This window comes from Neovison vison, chromosome 13, assembly GCF_020171115.1.
Source record: "Neovison vison isolate M4711 chromosome 13, ASM_NN_V1, whole genome shotgun sequence".
NCBI classification, from domain to species: Eukaryota; Metazoa; Chordata; class Mammalia; order Carnivora; family Mustelidae; genus Neogale; species Neogale vison.
The window spans coordinates 48,610,104-48,629,883 of record NC_058103.1 but is presented as its reverse complement, the minus strand read 5'-3'; the positions used below and the strand labels follow the sequence as shown (position 1 = coordinate 48,629,883).

The 19,780-nt window shown below is 33.5% G+C and overlaps 1 protein-coding gene across 1 annotated transcript in view; it reads right to left on the bottom strand.

The window, feature by feature from the left end:
- MAP4K5 (mitogen-activated protein kinase kinase kinase kinase 5) overlaps positions 1–19,780 on the bottom strand; it is a 108,111-nt gene that overhangs the window by 43,218 nt on the left and 45,113 nt on the right. Inside the window, exons 6-13 of the mRNA XM_044231533.1 lie at positions 17,089–17,144; positions 11,287–11,334; positions 11,150–11,192; positions 10,021–10,093; positions 5,691–5,822; positions 3,552–3,614; positions 1,228–1,309; positions 191–307 (exon numbers count right to left, since the gene is read on the bottom strand). Of these exons, the coding sequence (XP_044087468.1) occupies positions 191–307; positions 1,228–1,309; positions 3,552–3,614; positions 5,691–5,822; positions 10,021–10,093; positions 11,150–11,192; positions 11,287–11,334; positions 17,089–17,144 (614 nt within the window). The remainder of the gene's footprint in view (positions 1–190; positions 308–1,227; positions 1,310–3,551; positions 3,615–5,690; positions 5,823–10,020; positions 10,094–11,149; positions 11,193–11,286; positions 11,335–17,088; positions 17,145–19,780) is intronic.

Genomic DNA, 19,780 nt, shown 5'->3' with positions numbered 1-19,780 from the left:
AACCAGTTATGTGATATTGCAAAATTTTTTAAAGTATTAACTGGTAATTATATGCAGGATAAGTTTAGTTTACACTGCAAATTAATCTTTGTGGCTAAATCTGTTATAACTAAAAAAGTAAATTAGAAAATAAACTCTCAGACCATATTAAGCATGTATTTTCAAATATCAGACTGCAAACACTCTTTACCTCAAAGTCATCGTCATCTCCCTCAGTGTAATGTGCATGGTTGTCTGGATTATTCACTTTGTCCAACAGTTCGACTGCTAGGGCCCTAGAGAGACCTGGCTGCCCTACAAACGTATGCTAAGTCAAAACAAAACAAAACAGAGTTTCATGAGTATGCTTTTACATCACTGTTTATAGAAAATGTTACTTGTAATTTTTCATTCAGTAACTATCAGAGACAAGCATATGGGAGCCTACTAATACAAATAAATTAGAGAACGTATTAGTAAAAACATTAATCAGAGAAACCATAATTATATATTATCAAACTAAAGCACCCTTGTGGAGTAAATTTATAACATGAATAATTTTTCTAAGTAAAGTTATCTAACCTACATTAGGTTGCAAAAGTACAACCTTGGCTATAACAATTAGACATTACTCATATCACTATGGTGATATACATGCAAATGAATACTGAGATACAGTCCCTATCACAGTAAGAAAAAAGCATATCTATTCCGAATTTGCAAACATTTAATTCAGTAACGTTGTATAAATGTACAAAGATACACAATTCAATTTTGACATTTAAACAGTTTCCTTAAACAGCTGTAATCATTGACTTTTTCTAATATAAAAGTATTTTACAAATACAGAGCATTCTATAAATTTACATAAAAAACCAAGGAAGACGACAGCAACATTTTAAAGAGTTTTTTTTTAAAGGCAGGGGTTGGCAAACTAAAGCCAATGGGCAAAATCTGGGGCACTGACTCTTTTTGTAAATGAAGTGTTGAGTATTAAAGCCAAACCCATTCGAGTATACTGTTTATGGTTGCTTTTGTGCTTCAATGGCAAAATTTACAAGTTGCAACAGAGACTGTGATCCCAAAGCCTAAAACATTTACTATCTAACTTTTCTCAGAAAGTTTGCTAACCCTGCAGTAAGAGATCACTAAATTTTTATATTAAAAATCCTAAATACTTTTATTCAAGTGATATGCCTACTTACTGTATGACTACAGAAAATTCTTCTACAATTTAAATTGACTTACAGTCAGAAGTCTTTCAGCAGTTGGTCTTTTTTTGGGGTTTTTGGTTAGTGCTATTTTGACAAAATTATGGAATGTTGATGACCTTCAAACAAAAAAAGACATGTACAAAAATATTTCACTAATATTAGTTTTTTTGTATTACTACATAAAACTAATTTATAAGAAGTTTGAAAGTCTGAAACACATGATTTTTCTCTTAGGCCTCTTAGCTCTATATAAGACAAAAGACAAAACCCAAAGCACAGTATATTCCTTGAAAACAGGTATCAGGTTCCTCTATAAGTAAAATGAAATTAATTAGCAAAACAGTAACACATAACCTCTAAAAAATACACAAAAAATTAGAAATGGGCAGCTATGTCATTTATAATCTTGTATTCTAGATGCCACTTAGGAATCAAAATGGCATTTTCTCATTGGTTAAATTTATCTAATATATAAATGTTTTCCTATACCAAAAGAATGGCATGGAGATATGGGGGTAATGTAAAAGATTATCTACACCCTTATAGGGTCACTGAATTTCTTGGGAATAAGAGGAACCACGTAGCAGTTCTCTTGCCAAGAAATCAAACCACTGCATTATTTTTGGTGACCTGTGGTAGGAATAACAGAATCAGAGAGTACCCTGAGACTGGCAAAGGTACTCCAAAGGCAACGACTGCTCTGGAATTTGACTGAATTCAGCTGTGAGAGCTAGTAGTCATTCATTCCTGAATGAATATCCAGTCATAACTGCCATAAAGTCCTCCAGTTCCAGTTGCTTAGGAGCCTAGGGTAAAAAGGATTAGGAAGAAACCCTTATCACCACAAAAGAATAGAGCTACAGTAGGATATAAACTCCTTTATTTCCAGTGGAATTTCCCTTTGCTCCTGGCATCATCCCCAGAATGGCCTGGATTCTAAGTATTACTTTATGTACATAGACGGGCCAATAAAACACAAAACAGTAGTTTAGAACCTCTTTGGGGGATAGGCCTCTTAGAATCTGAAACAAGATATGGACTGTCTTCCTAGAAGAATGAATATACACACAGAATTTGGGGAGCCCGTGGGCCTCTCTCAATAAGAGATCCATTAAATCTAGATGAAGAATTCTGAATTTAGGAACTTGGAAACTTTCATTTGCATGGTCTCTTTTATTACATGCATGGGAAAAACATTACCAGAAAATAATTTTCAATTTTTATCATCCAATTAAAGATGTCTTAATGGACTTTAAGAAGAGGCAAACAGACAAAGTCAATTATCATATGGTTTCACTCACTTGTGGAACATTAGGGATAACAAGGAGGACATTAGGAGAAGGAAAGGAAAAGTGAATTGGGGTAAATTGGAGGGGGAGATGAAGCATGAGAGACTGTGGACTCTGGAGAAACAAACTGAGGGTTTTGGAGGGGAGGGTGGTGGGGGGATGGGTGAGTCTGGTGGTGGGTATTAAGGAGGGCATGAATTGCATGGAGCACTGGTGTGGTACATAAACAATGAATCTTGGAACACTGAAAAAATAAAATTAAATTTAAAAAAAAGAGGCAAACTGCTTTACTAGTAAGAGAAAGAAGAAATTAGGAAAATAAATTAGAAAATAAATAATAATGTTTTTGAATATTAGGTAAGGAAGGCAAAAAAAGTCAACAGTGATAAATGTCATGGTACTTGGGAAACCTTTTCATATTACCTTCCATAAAAGTCAACATGTCATTCATTAACAGAAGTAATAGGATCCAAGGCAAAGATATGAATCTCCAAAATTTTATTTTAATTTTTTATTTTTTTGTAAAGATTTTATTTATTTGACAGAGAGAGACAGCAAAAGAGGGAACACAAGCAGGGGGAGTGAGAGAGGGAGAAGCAGACTTCCTGCCAAGCAGGGAGCCCGATGCAGGGCTCGATCCCAGGAAGTTGGGATCGTGACCTGAACCGAAAGCAGATGCTTAATGACTGAGCCACCCAAGCACCCCGCATCTCCAAAATTTTAATCTATTCATCTCTAATGGTTTCCTCACCACACTTCTTACCTAAGCTTCTAAAAAACTAAGAAAATGATTAGAGTTTTACCAGAGATGATCATAAAATCTTTTGCATTGACACGGTGATGTGGATTTGTTCCTATTATTACTCTAAGTTTCTAAGGAACTGGAATTATCAAGAAAATAAACCTATATCCTTGCCACAGCTCTGCAAGTAAATTAGATACATAACTTCAGGAAAACTGTTTAATAGCTCTGGGCTTCAGTTTCATTGTCTATAAGATAAGGGAACTGAACCTGTCTCCTTTTCATCTGTAAAAGTCTATAAATCTATCTATACATTCATTAACTTACCATTTTGTTTTGTCCTTTAGTTTTGGAGGCTGAAAATTGCTTTTTGACATTAAGAAGAGGGCCCTGGAATAAAATTTTCAGTTAAAGAGCAATACTGAAATACTTTTATTACTTCATCTAATAATCAGAATGAATATTCTGTAATGCATTTATACAAATTATTAAATATGTAGGCACTGATGAAAACTGGTATGGAATATGGAAATTAATTTTTTTGAAAAAGATTTTTTTTTAAAGTTTACCAATAATGTGGTTTTAAATATGTATGTATGTATGTACGTAATCTCTATACCCAACACGGGGCTTTAATTTACAATCCTGAGATGTACAATCACGTACTCTACCGACTGACCCAGCCAGGAACCCCTGGAAATCAAATTTTTTATATTTCAGATATCTTACAGAAAATTTCTCCTAGGTATAGAGAGGATATTTAAATTTCAAACAAGCTCTTAATCACAAGGTAAAGCTACCAAATGTTAGAGAAGGGTTTTATTACAATACTGTTAACGTATATAACTAGCATTGTATCTTATGCACACGTATATATAATTATGTATCATTCTGTAACACAGAGATGATATATTACTCTAACATTAGGTTGTATGCTTAATGGAAGATTTGTCTCTATAATTATTTTGGGTATACAGGCAAATTATATGTACTTCCTAGTCTTTTCCCCTCTTTCAGATAATAATTTTCCACATTTTCTCATTATGAATGATGTAGAAGTCAGCATGCAAGAGGACTTTCTCTATGAATTCACCTTTGACTCATTTTCTAGGGCTGTGGGGGCAGAAGGATGGAAGATTTAAGAAGGAAATTCTAAAATGCTCTATTTCAATATTTTCTACAAAACCCTTTACAAGTTTCTAAGCAAACTCCTTAGTCCTTTTTTAAATATCAAAGATTTTTATTTTTTTTTAAATGAAATGATTCTTATATAAAGATTATATTACTACTACCCTGAGACATTATTTCAAATCCTCTGCTCTTTAGTTTTTATTTAACCAATTATTATAATTATATTAGGTAATTTTACATTGCTTTTTCACTAATAATTTTTCATGTTGCTTTGGTTTATACATATGTAATAGCTGCCACTAACAGCTAAAAGAATTTGCTTAGTAATTCACCAACTAAAAAAAATACATTTTTTTAAACCACATAATTTACCAGCTATTGGACATTTAGGTTTTCTTCCCTTATTAACCTGAAATGGGTAATTCCTAGCTTTTCCTTTTCTTGGATTATCTCCTAAGTATAATTTTCCAAGTAGTAGAATCAATGAAACGTTTGGATTGTCCATAACAACAATATCAAATTATTTTCCTGAAGGTCTCTACTTAATGGCATTCCAGCTGAAAGTAGTTACCTTTTACCTTGTGTGTCTTTAGTTACTTATGAGGTCAAATAGTTTTTCAAGTTTCTTTGTATCTTTTGTATCATAAACAATCTATCTTTTGCCCATAGAGTCACTAAATGAATTCTTTATGTAATATATACTAATCTACTATCCATCATGCTAGAAGAACACTTTCCTCACTCTGTTTTCTTTTCAATTTTATACTATATAACAGTTCAAAATTTAGCACAATTGATATTTTCCTTCAAAGTACTAAAAATCCTTTCAAACACTCTCAAATATTTTTTCTGAGAGACAATATGTCCTATAATGTAAATACTAATTAGGCTAATAAGCAAAGCTACCTCTTCATTATCCCTTGACAAAAGAGAAGTAAACAAAATAAAAAAAGAATAGAAAAAAATCTCATCTGCATCCTTTATCATTTGGTTATAATTCAGCTTAGAACAGAAAAAGAAACAGGTTCAACTGATGGAAGAATGAATGTAAAGACTTAAAAAAGCTTTTTGAATGATAACTGCCATGTTCTAGTATGATTATTAAAGATTTGTTTTACAGAAAATCTTCAAATAGTACTGACAATTCACCCCATGCTGCCTTAGGAACAGCAATAAAAGAGCAAATGTTAGGTGCAATTATTACCCCTAGGTCCCTTACAACACCTTTACTATTTTGACATATTTGAAAATGAGCTGGGAACACCCAGGTTATCAATATTTCATTCTCCTCAAAGACTTTATTAATAACTATATAATTGCAGATAGTAAGAACACCTCATTGGATGGAGATCAAACATAGGTGGTTGGAGTTCTCCAAGTTCAATCGCTGTTATTCCCACTGCCCAGATATCACAGAGCTGGTTGTAGCCACCATTCTTTTCTACTGCTGCAACTTCTGGGGCCATCCTAGAGGGAATCAGTGAATATAACATCTTTAGTTTTTAAAAGTGATAGGAAATCTGCTATTTTTTGTTAGATTCACTGAACTAGAGGGAAAGAGGCTGACAGATGTTTACTAGGAAAGACTTAGTAAAGAAAGTATATATATAGGTATACTCTTTTAAAATTCAGTATTTAAAAATCTTGGGGTCTTCTCTGAAGAATTGTGCTCTGAGGAAAATTTGTGTTGGTCTTTAGTTTCTGTTTTGTGAATCTTGTCATATAATACAGGAAAAGAATACCTAAATCTCTATGATGGTCAGAAATGTTCCCAAAGGAGGTGAGAATGAATCAGCAGGGAGCTAAGGCAGGGTAAAGAGCCTCAACATTTTAGTCAGAGGAAACAAGTGCAAATGCAGGGAGACAGCACGGAACACCTGGAAAGGTGATAGGGCAGTGCTATTCAATGATCTACAGCCCTATATGGAGCCATAAACTGCTTGTTACGAGTTTATGTTAAGTACAGAAATTGAGAGTATTAACTTTTGTCCAAATAACATGATCATTTTTTAGTAGTACATTTCTATCTTATTTTAAAAAAATGTCTTCAGTCTATCATGAGCAGGGAATTTTAGAAAATTGGTTGTTCACCACAGCTAGTTTGAGAGGGTCTCAAAAGTATTTGTAAAACAAACCTCAGAGGGAGGAGCTAGATAATGAATGGCCTACTGATTATACAAGGAAGCTTAGACTTTATTGTGAAAACAGGGTAATTCTGAGGGGTAAACTTGATCTAAAATTCATGGCAATGTGAAGGACACGAGAGGAGATAAAAACAGAGTCAGATGAATGAGTTTGAAGCCTATTTAAAAAATACAAGGGAAAAAAGATAAAGGGCTTTCCAAATGCAGGGGCAGAGGGGACTGAATGAAATGGTTGACAGAAGAGATTGACTTGAGTATGAAATGCTTGTGGGTATTGGAGTAGAGCTATTATCAAATAACTGTGAATGTATCTAAGATAGAACTTAGTAGCTGAGTTGTAGTTATTGTTTGGGATTCAGTGATATATAATGATGGCATTTGAAGTTATAAAGTATAAATATTAAGCAGGAGAAATACTCTTTTTTTACTGTTTACTATTTTAAACTAATTTATGTTAAATATCCATAAGGTAGAAGTTGCTTTTATTTATTTTTTAAAAGAGTTTATTTATTTATTTGAGAGAGAGAGCATGAGTAGGGAGAGGAGCAGAGGGAGAGGGAGAAGCAGACTTTCTGCCAAGCAGGGGGCCCAATGTAGGGCATGATCCCTGGACCCTGAGATTATGACCTTAGTTGAAGGCAGACACTTAACTGACTGAGCCACCCAGGTGCCCCTCGAAGTTCCCTCTACATGTATTTAGATTACAAAAAGTTACATAGAACAATGTCTCTCAACTTAAAGGGGGTTAGGGATATAAAATACATACACTAAAAATGTTAATATGTAGATGTACCTGCTGTATGAAGTACTATGTACATAAGAATGGATATAGAAGTAAAGAGAAGAAAATAATGACTACTGTGGAACAAAATGACGAAATGCAAGTATCACAGAAGTTGAGCTGAAACCCTAAGAAAGCATATGGGTTTCAGCTCTTCTGCGCAGCACAATCAGTAGCGGTAGGTTAAGTGTAGCACCAAGTCGACGAGGAGTGTTGCACTTCCTGGCGCAGTGGGAAGCCAAGCTATGACTGCTCAGTCTACCCTGTGTGAAGAAAGGCACAGTATGCACCACTTTTAAGACAGGTCAGGACTTAAGATAAACAGAGCAGATGGATATACTGGGGGGGTAATAATACCTAATATAATCAGGGTACAAAAAACAAATTTGGACTAGAGAAGAATGTTCACAGGGAAGGACAATCACAGAAAGAGACTGAGGAAGGAAATAGGCATAATCTAACTTCACTATGTTTTCTTTCAATTTTCACTTACATGATATTTAGTGGGCCTTTATTTTTCCTGTTGTTATAGTTGGTATGTGTTGACAAAGAGAATTTAGACTATATGGAAGAAAACAAGTCACACATTATCCTACCCAAAGACAGCTACCCTTTCACTTATTTACATCCATAAGTTTTACTCACACATGTATCTTCTAGAACATGGCACTATGCTACTTTTAATCTTCTTACATGTTATTTTTTTTTAAAGATTTTATTTATTTATTTGACAGACAGAGATCACAAGTAGGCAGAGAGGCAGGCAGAGAGAGAGGAGGAAGCAGGCTCCCTGCTGAGCAGAGAGCCCGATGTGGGGCTCAATCCCAGAACCCTGAGATCATGACCTGAGCGAAGGCAGAGGCTTAACCCACTGAGCCACCAAGGTGCCCCTCTTACATGTTATTTTTAATCTGGCTTTTTTGAATAATAATATATCATGAGCTTATCCACTGACCATCCACCTTTTACAACAGGATTTTTAATACTAGCAATTTACTCCATAGATCTGAATAAACGTACATAATTTCCTTAACTAATTCTTCTTGCACATGCATACTTTCCCTCAGTTTTTCATTATTAAAGTACAGTGATAAAGTTCTTCATATAATAATCTGTGTCTCTCTGATAAATTACTATAAGCAGAATTCAGACTAAAAAATATTAACACTGTTAAAGGTTTCTGAAAAAACATTATTGCCAAATTATCCTTCAAAATTGTTCTAACAATTTCCACTTTCATTGTCAAATATTTAGTGACAGTGACAGGCATTACCTGTGATTCCAAATATTTTCCAATTCAGTGGAAAAGAATGGTGTTGTTTGATTAATTCACATTTTTGGTCATCATTAGGGGAAACAATTTTCATACTTCATGATATATGTATTATTTTAGTAACTCTGCTCCTAATGAAATATTCTACTGATTTATTAAGAACTTACATATTAAAGATATTAGAACCCATTTTGTCATTTAAATTTTTTTTTTGATTTATTTATTTGTGAGAAAGAGCACAAGCAGGGGGATGGGAGGGGTTAGAGGGAGAGAGAGAAGCAGACTTCCTACTGAGCAGGGAGTGAGACGTGGGGCTTGATCCCCAGACCCTGGGATCATGACCTGAGCCAAAGGCAGAGGCTTAACCAATTGAGCCAGCCAGGTGCCCCTATTTTGTCATATTTTAGTGGATATTTACTGATTTGTTATTTGCCGTTCACTTTTGTTCAACCTAGTGTTCAACTTTAAATTTTCATGTAGTTAAATCTATCAATTTTTCCCTTTAATGTTTTATGCTTTTATGTCCAGAAAGCTTTACTCAACTCTTTTTTTTTTTTAAGATTTTATTTATTTTATTTTAGAGAAAGAGAGTGAGGGAGCAGGAAAAGGGGCAGAGGGAGAGGGAGAAAATCTGAAGCAAATTCTGTGCTAAGCACAGAGCCCTATGAAGGGCTCACTCTCACAACCCTGAGATCATGACCTGAGCTGAAACCAGGAGTTGGATGCTTAACTGATTAAGCCACACAGGCACCCTGTGTGGGTGTAAGCCTACCCTGGCTTACTCAACTTTTAAAGGAGATAGTCACTGATAGTTCATTTGGTTTCACTTTTATATTTAAATATTTCCATATACAATTTATTTTGGCATTAGGTAAGAGGTATGGAGCGACTTTAAATTTCTTTCCAAATAGTAAGTTACCCAAACACTGCATATTTAAAAATCCAACCTTTCATACAAATTTTAACTGTCACCATTTTATAATGTTCACTAAATTATTTTATATATTAAGGCTTATTACTAGCTTTTGTATTATATTTCAATTATCTATCTTCATTGATGAAAGCAGTGTTTTAGAAAGGTCATTTTGTCAGTACTTGGTAAGATGCATGAATTTTAAACAACTAGAAAGTGAAGTCCTGGATTAAAAGAAAATCAATACCAAAAGCAGGCTAATAAAATGACAAGAGATTATAAATAAGAGTCTTTTTTTTTTTAAATCTAATAGTTAGGAGTCCTCTTAATATAAAACTCCAGGGACAAAAGGAATTATTAGCACTTTAACACAGGGAAAGCTGGACAATAAAAACGGGTATCAAAGTTCCCTAACCCAATCACAAGTATAACAATATGAAGGAGCATGCAAATTGCCAGACTTTAAACTATCAACTGTATCACTAAGTATCTATGCTGATCACCAACTCTGAAGAAATGAAAACGCACAAAATCTAATCATAATAATATCTTACCAGTAGGGAGTGCCAATGAAAGATTTTCTCTTTGCAATGGTGGCTGTTATTTTTGCAGCCACGCCAAAGTCAGCTAGGAAAAAGATTGAATAAAAATTTTAGTTCTTCAATAAAGTTACCCACATTTCTAAATTTCACCCTTAGGCATGGCATTACTGTAAGAAAATGGCATTAATTTTACCCTTGGGCATGGCAGTAGTAATGCTAAGGAAATGTATGTAAATTGAGTACCTAAATATTTTCTTGCTTGGTTTATAACATTCATTAAAGGAAAATCATTTTTTGGCACTTTACCAGAATGAAACATACTTTATAAAGAACCAAATTAATAAAAATTAATTATAAACACACTGAAGTTAATTAGGGAAAAAAAGATAAAAAAAATAAACCGCCCACCTAGATGCCTTTTACTCTAACACAACTAGGGTAGTATTTTGGTGCTATTAAAGAAAGTCTTTCTTTTCTCTATACTTTTTAAATCGTTGTTACACATGACTGCATAAAACTAAATATACATATAGTTCATTTTTATCATTTAACACCTCAGGGAATCAACTATTATTCTCCTTAACTATTAATGTTGATGACTGAATAATGTTCCATAAGTGGATTTATTATAGTTTAACAGTTTTTCTTTTCTTTTTTTTTTTTTTTTAAAGATTTTTATAATTTACTTATGAGAGAGAGACACAAAGAGAGACAGAGGGAGAGAGAGCCAGCAAGCACACAGAGGAACAGAGGGAGATGGACAAGGAGCCTCCACGTTGAGTGCCAACCCCTTTGTGGGGCTCCTTCCCAGGACCCTGAGATCATGACCTGAGCCGAAATCAAGAGTCAGATGCTTAACCGACTGAGCCACCCAGGTCCCCTAGTTTAAGTTTTTTCTATTGCTAGCCCTACGTTTGTACTTTTTTCTGTTATAATGTATAATTAATAATTCTATGAATATAGATTTTTTTCTTTAGGATTAACTTCCTTAAGAGTCTTAGCAGTATAATTACTGGCTCAAACATGAATATTACTGAGGTTCTTGATATGAATATTAAGCGTGTACAATGTTAATTCTCATTTAAAATTAATTTTATTCAATCCTTTTGGGAAAAAGTTTGAGGAACTTGAAATAACATACCTAATTTTACATCACCATGATCTGTCAATAAAATATTTGCACCCTAAAACAAAAATATAAATATAAATACTATTGAATTAGCATCATAAAACTCCTTCCAATAAAATTATTAATTTAAGCATATTAAATGAACTTACTTTGATATCTCTATGCATTTTGCCCTTAGTATGCAAATAGGCAAGACCCTGAAGTTAAAAAAAAAAAAGTATGCATTAGCAAAAAAGCAAACTTAACACCTACATTTATTAGTAAATCTTTTTACTTTTTACTAATAATCAATGTTTATTGTATTTTAAATTCATTTTCTGATAAAAATCAGAAATGCTTTACTGTAATACCATCACCACAATCAAGATAATGAACATATCCATTACTCCCAAAAGTCCCTCTTACATACAAATGCTGGTCTGTATCTATCACTACAGATTTAAATTTTCTAAAGTTTTATGTAAACTGAATTATATAGTTTTTTTTTTTGTCTCATCCCTTTCATTCACAATAATTAGTTTGAGATTCCTTGTTAGTGTGTATATCAATAGTTCATTCTTCTTTGAGTAGTATTCCTTTGTACAGATATATCAGAATTTGTTTACATATCCACCTGTTAATAGATATTTGGATTGTTTACAGTTTTTGGCTTTTATAAATAAAGTTGCCATTAAGGTTCATATACAAGTATTGATATGATTTGCACCCCCTCAGATAAATACCTAGCACTGTAATGACTGAATTCTATGGTGGTAATAAATTTAAACTTTTAGGTAACTGCCAAACTGTTTTCCAAAGAAGCTGTACCATTTTATATTGAAACCAGCAGTGTATGAGAATTTCAGTGATCCATATCCTCATCACCCTTCTTACAATCAGTCTTTTTAATTTTAACCATTCTTTGGTGAAGTGTCTGGTTTTTGTTTTTTGTTTGTTTTTGAAGCTCCAAGTGACTTTATTAAGCACGATTCACAGGTTGGGCAGCATCCCATCTATCAAGTAGAGGAGAGCTCCAAGGAGTCTTACAAAATTCCTAGGAAATAGGGTGGGACAAGAAGTTATTAACAAGAGAAAAACTGATTCAGGCAGGGTCACCTTCCCTTAGGGGGGATGGAGAGGGCCCGTGTGATAGATTCCTCACTGATGCTGGTCAAGAATTTCCCGATCAGCATCAGAGAAGTGTCTATTCAAATCTTTTGTCCATTTATCTATTGGGCTCATGTTTTTATTATTACTGACTTTTGAGTTATTTATGTCCTCTGGATACAATTGTATTCTTGATCAGATATACACTTTACAAATATCTCTAATCTGCAGTTTCTCTTGTCATTCTCTTAACAGTGTCTCTAGAAGAATGGAAGTTTTCAATTTTAATAGTCTAATTTACCAAGATTTTCTTTTATGGATCATGTTTTCCGTGTTATGCCTGAAAATGCTTTGCTGAATTCAAGACCACAAAAGTTTCTCGATTTCTTCCAACAGTTCTAGTTTTAGGTGTTAACATTTAGATCTATGATTACTTTTAGGTTTTTACATATGATATGAAGTATAGAAGTTCATTTGTTGGCATACGGATGTCCAATTATTCCAGTACCATTTATTGAAAAGTCTATACTTTCTTCACTGATTTGTCTTTTCAACTTTGTTAAAAATCAGCAGTCCATATATGTGTAGATTTAATTCTGGTCTTTCTATTCTGTTCCACTGAGCTATTTTTCTACTCTTATGCCAATGCCACTATGTTTTGATTAATATAGTTTTATAAGTCTTAGAACTGCTGTTGGCTCTCAAATTTTATGTCCCTTTTTAAAGTTGTTTGACTATTCCAGGTTCTTTGTACATCCACAGTGATTTCAGAATGAGCTTCTCAATTTCTACAAAAAAAAGTGCTTCCATGGATTTTGTTTGGGATTGCACTGAATCTATAGATCAACTTGGGGAGAACTGGCATCGTAGCTACTGTTTAATCTCCTGATCCATGAATATGGTATAGTTCTCCATTTACTTAGGTCTTTGTTAGTTTTTCTTATCAGTTTTGTAGTTTTTAGTATGCATGGATTTACATATCTTTTGTCATACACATTCCCTTAAGAATGCCATATTTTTTGTTACTATAAAAGTTCTAATTGTCTGCTGCTAGGGTATAGAAATCCAATTGATCTTGTACATGGATCTTGAATCCAGCAAACATAGCCTCACTTATTAGTTCTAGAAGCTACTTTGTAGATTCTATTCCATTTTTATACATATTTCTGTATCATTTATATATTTATATATTATTATATGTAATATATATTATATGTATTATTTATATATATTTCTATATCATTTTTAAAATGATTATATGGTCTGTGAATATTGTTTTACTTCTTATTTTCTCATCTGGATGCCTTTTACTTCATCTTTTTCTTATTGCCCTGGCTGAAACCTCCAGCACAATGTTGAAAAGAAGTGATGAGAGCAGACATTCTTGCACTGTTTGATTGAACTTGGTGGAAAAACATACAGCATTATATCATTAAGTATGACTTAGTTGTAGGTTTTTCGTAAGTGTTCTTTATCAGGTTGAACAAGTTCCTTTCTACTCCTGGTATGCTCAGAATCTTTATGAGGCATAAATGCTGGATTTTGCTAAATGTTTTTTTTATTTATGATGATCATACAGTTTTCTCATTTTGTTTGCTACTATGATCAATTACTTGAAATAATTTTTGAGCACTACATTAAAATTGCATTCTAGGATAAACCCTACTTATTGGTGATGTATTATCTTTTCAAACATGTTGTTGTATTACCCCTGCTAACCTCTTATTTTCCTTTTACAGTTTTGTATCTGTGGTTATGTAGGATATTATTAGTCTGTAGTTTTGTTCTTTTGCAGTATTGTTTGATTTTGGCTTTGGAGAAATCCCAGTTCATAAAATCATTTGGGAAGTAGTCATTCTTTACACTATATTTTCTAGAAGAGTTTGTGTAGAATTGACATTATTTCTTTCTTAAATGTTTGGTAGAATTTATGTATCTACATGATCTGACTTGGGAGTTTTCTTTGTGGGAATATATATAAACATTCTGTGGTAATATCTTTACGTTCATTCCTAATATTATTTTTAATTTTCTCCTAGAAGATGATCAATTTTATTGATTATTGATCTTCTCAAAGAATCAGATTTTGGTTTTATTGATTTTTTTCATATTTTCTGCTATTTCATTGACTTCTATTCTTTATTATTTCCTTTCTCTGTTTACCTTGGATTTAATTTGATTTTTTAAAAATTTTCTTAAGGTGGAATTTGAAGATACTAATTTCAGACCTTTTTTCCCTTTTTTCCCTTTCTAATAGAAGTGCTCAGTGCTATAATCTTCCCTCTAAGTATTGCTTTAGGAATACCCCAAATCTTCATGTGTTATGTTTTCATTTCATTTGGTTCAAAATACTTTTTAGTTTCTCTTCTGATTTCTTCTTTGAGCCATGGGTTACTTAACAGTGCTTTATTTAGTTTCCACATATTGGGAGATATTCCAGAAATACTTCTGTTAATTTTTAATTTAATGCAATGTGATCAGAGAACATACTTTGTATTACTTCAATCCTCTAAAATGTATTAAGACATATTTTATAGCTCAAAATATGGTCTATCGTGATAAATGCTCTAAGGGTACTTGAAAAGTATATGTATCACACTGTTAGACTGAAATGTCAGTTAGGTCAAGCTGGTTGGTTGTATTGATTTTCTGCCTACTTGCTCCACAAAATTATTGTGAGAGGGGTATATGTGATTATAATTGTGTGTCTATCTTCCTAACAATTCTCTCAGTTTTTGCTCTTTTATTTTGAAGCTGTGTTATTGGGGGCTTAAACATTTAGGGTTGTTACATCTTTGACAAAGTGGTCCTAAAGAAGTGTTAGTCTTTGCTCTGAAGTCTACTTTATCTGATATTAATAATGGCCACTCCAAGTTCCTCTTTAATAGTTAGTATGATACATTTTTTTCTTTACTTTTGACTATTTGTGTTTTTATAAAAGTACAGGCAACATCTAGTTGGGTCTTACATTTTTCCATTCTGACAATTTCTGCCCTTATTTATTTTTTTAAAAAAATTTTATGCAATAACAATTATTTATAATAGGATGTACAGCATGATGATTTGATATAGACATACATAGTGAAGTGATTATTTGAGTCAAGCTAGTTAACATATCATCTCTTCATAGTTATGGTTTGGGTTCTTTTTGTAACAAGAACACCTGAAATTTACTCTCAACATATTTCCAGTATTCAGTATAGTATTATTAACTATTGTCATGCTGTACATTAGTCATCAGTCAATCGATCTGGCTGCAACTTTATAGTCTGACCAACATCTCTGCATTTCTCATTCCTGACCCCCAAGTTCCTGGTAGCCATCATTCATTCCACTCTCTACATTTTTAAGTTCAACTGTTTTAATTCTACATATAAGTGACTCATGCAGTCTTTGTCTCTAGTGCCTGGCTTATTTCTGGCTTATTTCACTCAGTATAATGTCCTACATTCAAATATGCTGTCACAAATGACAAGATTTCCTTCTTTCTTATGATTGAATAATATTCCACTGTATATATACACTATGCCTTCTCCATTCATCTGTCAACAGACATCAAACATGGAAGTTTGTCAGCATAATAGAATTTCAAAATTGGAACTAATCTTGGTAGATTAGTAAGGGCATCTTACTAATTAGATGGGCATTAGGAGGGCATCCTTACCAATGATCATTTTATACTTGGGGAATTAGAACCATAAAAAGATTGTTAGTCATATACCATACCATTTAGTACTCTATCCATTACTTAAAGCAATGACCTCGGGAAATTAAAATTAAAAAAAGAATCTGTGAACAATTCTCTGCTATGATGTCTGATTAGTTTTGTATTTTATGTGAATACAAAAAGTAGATTAGATATCTAAGTTACGGGACTATTACAGAAATATATATATGTATGACGAATTTACTTTTGTATATTAAACACTCAGATTTGACATGTATGTCTTCTAAAGCATGAGGAAACCAACTCTTAGAAATTAGAGTTTTCTCTTAAGTCAATCTCCCAGTTTCCAAAATACGGAAAAATAACATACAGAACATCAATTTCACTTGTAAACAAAGTACAAGACCTAGGAAATGTAGGGATAGAAGCATTAATTAACAATTATCAGTTGTAAATTACCAAAATAAAAAATGTAATCCCTACTACTTAATTCTGAATTTAAATGCTTTAAAGGATATGAACAAAATTATTATTTGCTAGTTTTCTGAAGCACTAAAAAATAACTACATTGGGAGAAATGCTGCATACTCTACACTTTATTAAAGGGTTACAATCTGGTTAAACACACTAAAAGCTCTCACAGGTTCTGAAAGAAGTAAAGAAACTTTTGGTTTAATACAATGCTGACCAAAACTATAAAATGGGGTTCTGCTATCAATAATACTTATTAATAATCGCATAGAACTAGTAGAAGTTCCAGATAACATTCTGGGTTATGGTTTGCTAATTTATTCTCATTTTGGGAGAAACAGTAAAAAAGACTTCATGTTTTTATGCAAAAGGATTCCTTCTACTGTCATAAAACTTAAAGGGAAAGACAACTTGTTACGATTAAGAAGTTTGGTGATTCATTCACAAAAACCAATTCACACCTGTGGCTTTCCTTAGCTCTGCAGCAACTGAGGACCAAGCTTGACAAAATGGAATCCCAGACATCACCACTGTTTAAACCAGCATCAGTTTAAATGAATTCTTATGACTCATTCAGGAATAAAAAACCAGGCTTACAAAATTACAATATGAGAGGTTAACAAAAAATCATTTGGCTTACTCTTTTTCTTTAGGGCAGATCATCATTTTATAGTTTTCAATCATGAAACTAGAACTGCCTTTCTATCCATATAAGCAAATGTATTACCTGTAAAGTTTCTCTGCATACATAGGCTATTTGCAATTCTGATAATGGCCCAGTAACTAGGAAAAAAGAGAGAACACATTGTTATACATTTCAATATAACAGATTAAAAACAGTCTACCTTAAAAATGACAAACTATTATAAAACTTCTGTACATATCATTGGGTGACTTCTCACACAAGCATATATTATTCTTGTAATCAGGAGACAGAAAGTAAAGCTGAGAACTTCAAAATTTACTTTAAAAATGGAAGATTTACTCTATAACAACTTCGGTCACTGAAAATATAAGGATTCACTATGTGCAAAGCGTAATACTAGGCATCACAGGACATTCTATAGAAAACAGTAGACATGATCTTAATTCTGAACAATTTTTCTAAAATAAAGACAAGAAATGAGATAAACATACATAATTAATTACAGTTATATGAAGAAGTAGAGAACCATAAGAGATCAAATGTTGAAATGTATTGAAAGGCAATATATACTTTATTAAAAGTCAAGACATTATTTCTTTAGGATAATTCTTTGCTGTATTTTTCAAAACAGGAAGGCTTGATCTAGAACCTTACCTAAGTATCCAGGTAACAACTTTTTCTTCTTTTTTTTTTTTTTTTAAAGATTTTATTTATTTTTATTTTAGGGAGAGAGAGAGAAAGAGTGTGTGAGCAGGGGAAGGGTAGAGAGAGACAGAATCTCCAGCAGACTCCTTGCCGAGCACAGTGCCCAAGGCGGGGCATAATCTCAAGACCCTGAGAGATCATGACCAAGAGGTGGTTACTCAACCAAATAAGCCACCCAAGTGGCCTATCTTCTTTTAATTTTTTTAAGATTTATTTATTTATTTTAGAGAGAGAGAGCGAGAGCAGGAGGGCCAAAGGGAGAGAAAATCTCAAGCATACTCTGCACTAAGTGCAGAGCCCAATGTGGGTCTCAATCTCACAACCCTGAGATCATGACCTGAGTTGAAACCAAGAGTCAGAGGCTTAACCAACTGCACCACCCAGGTGCCCCTTCTTTTTAAAATTTATTTGAAAGAGAGATCGAGCTCATGTGTGCTTGGGAGAAGGGGCAGAGGGACAGGGAGGGAGGCTCTGAAGCAGACTCCTGGAGCCCCATGGGGCGGAGAGTTGGGGGAGGCAACTTTGATCCCATGACCATGAGATCATGACCTGAGCAGAAATCAAGAGTCAGATGATTAACTGACTGAGTCACCAAGGCACCCCAAGGTCACTTCTGACAACCAGGTCTCTATTATGAAATATAAAATCCTTTTGTTAAGTACCAGACACAAAAAATATGCCTTTCAGGGATGACTGGGTGGCTCAGATGGTTAAGCATGGGACTCTTGGTTTTGGCTTAGGTCATGAACTTAGGGTCTGAGATTAAGCTCCGTGGAGCTCTCTCCCTCTGCCCCTCCCCCTCCTCATATTCTCTCTCTCTCTCTCTTAAAAAAAAAGTTTTGCAATACCATGAGAATATTTGAAATCTGGGGTGGTATTTGGTGACAATGAAACCAAATTAGGTACTTACACATAACCTTCCTTTAAGAGAAATATTTTACTGCATATTTTAATCACTGGCTATCTACAACCACACAGGAACATAAAATTTTGATATTTAGCAACTTGATGGAATAATAAAATAAGGGAAGCCATCTTATTAACAGTTTATTGTAAGTATAGATATTCTTGTTTAATATGCTATCTTGTATACAATATACAGGGATGGATACTTCTTGTATTCAATTTTTTTTTTTGGATTTTATTTATTTATTTGACAGGCAGAGAAATCACAAGTAGGCAGAGAAGCAGGCAGAGAGAGAAGAGGAAACAGACTTCCCGCTGAGCAGAGAGCCCGATGCGGGGCTCGATCCCAGGACCCTGGGATCATGACCTAAGCCGAAGGCAGAGGCTTTAACCCACTGAGCCACTCAGGTGCCCCACTTCTTGTATTCAATTTGATTGAACAAATATCAGGTTAAAAAATGGAAAGTAGAAATTTAATAAATAAGATTGATATCTTAAAACAATTGTTTTAATTAATTTAAAAAATTTATGTAAAAATACAAGCTATATAGTTTTATTTATCCATATTCTTGAGTTCTATCCGTAAAAGTGTGAATAAAAATTATAATTGTATGAAAACTTTTCATATAAATAATCATAAGTCTTCACAAAATCACAGAAAGGAATTTTAAATTGAATGGCATAGAGTTTTCGCCAATAACTCTTTAAAATCAACAATAGGATAAAAGAGAAGACTAATTCTAGTATGATAGGATACATAAGAAAATGAGTAGTATTTAAGAAAATAAAACTTTTTTTCTTTTTAAAGATTTTATTTATTTATTTGACAGACAGAGATCACAAATAGGCAGAGAGGCAGGCAGAGAGAGACATAGGAGGAAGCAGGCTCCCTGTGGAGCAGAGAGCCCAATGCGGGACTCAATCCCAGGACCCTGAGATTACGACCTGAGCCAAAAGCAGAGGCTTAACCCACTAAGCCACCCAGGCGCCCAAGAAAATAAAACTCTTTAAAAAAAAACTTAAAAAAAAATGGGATTTACTCTTATTTTTTAAAGATTTTATTTATTTATTTGAGAGAGAGAGTGTGTATGCAAGCACAAGCAGTAAGCAGGGGAAAGGAGCAGAAAGAGAGGGAGAAGCAGACTCTCTCCTGAGCAGGGAG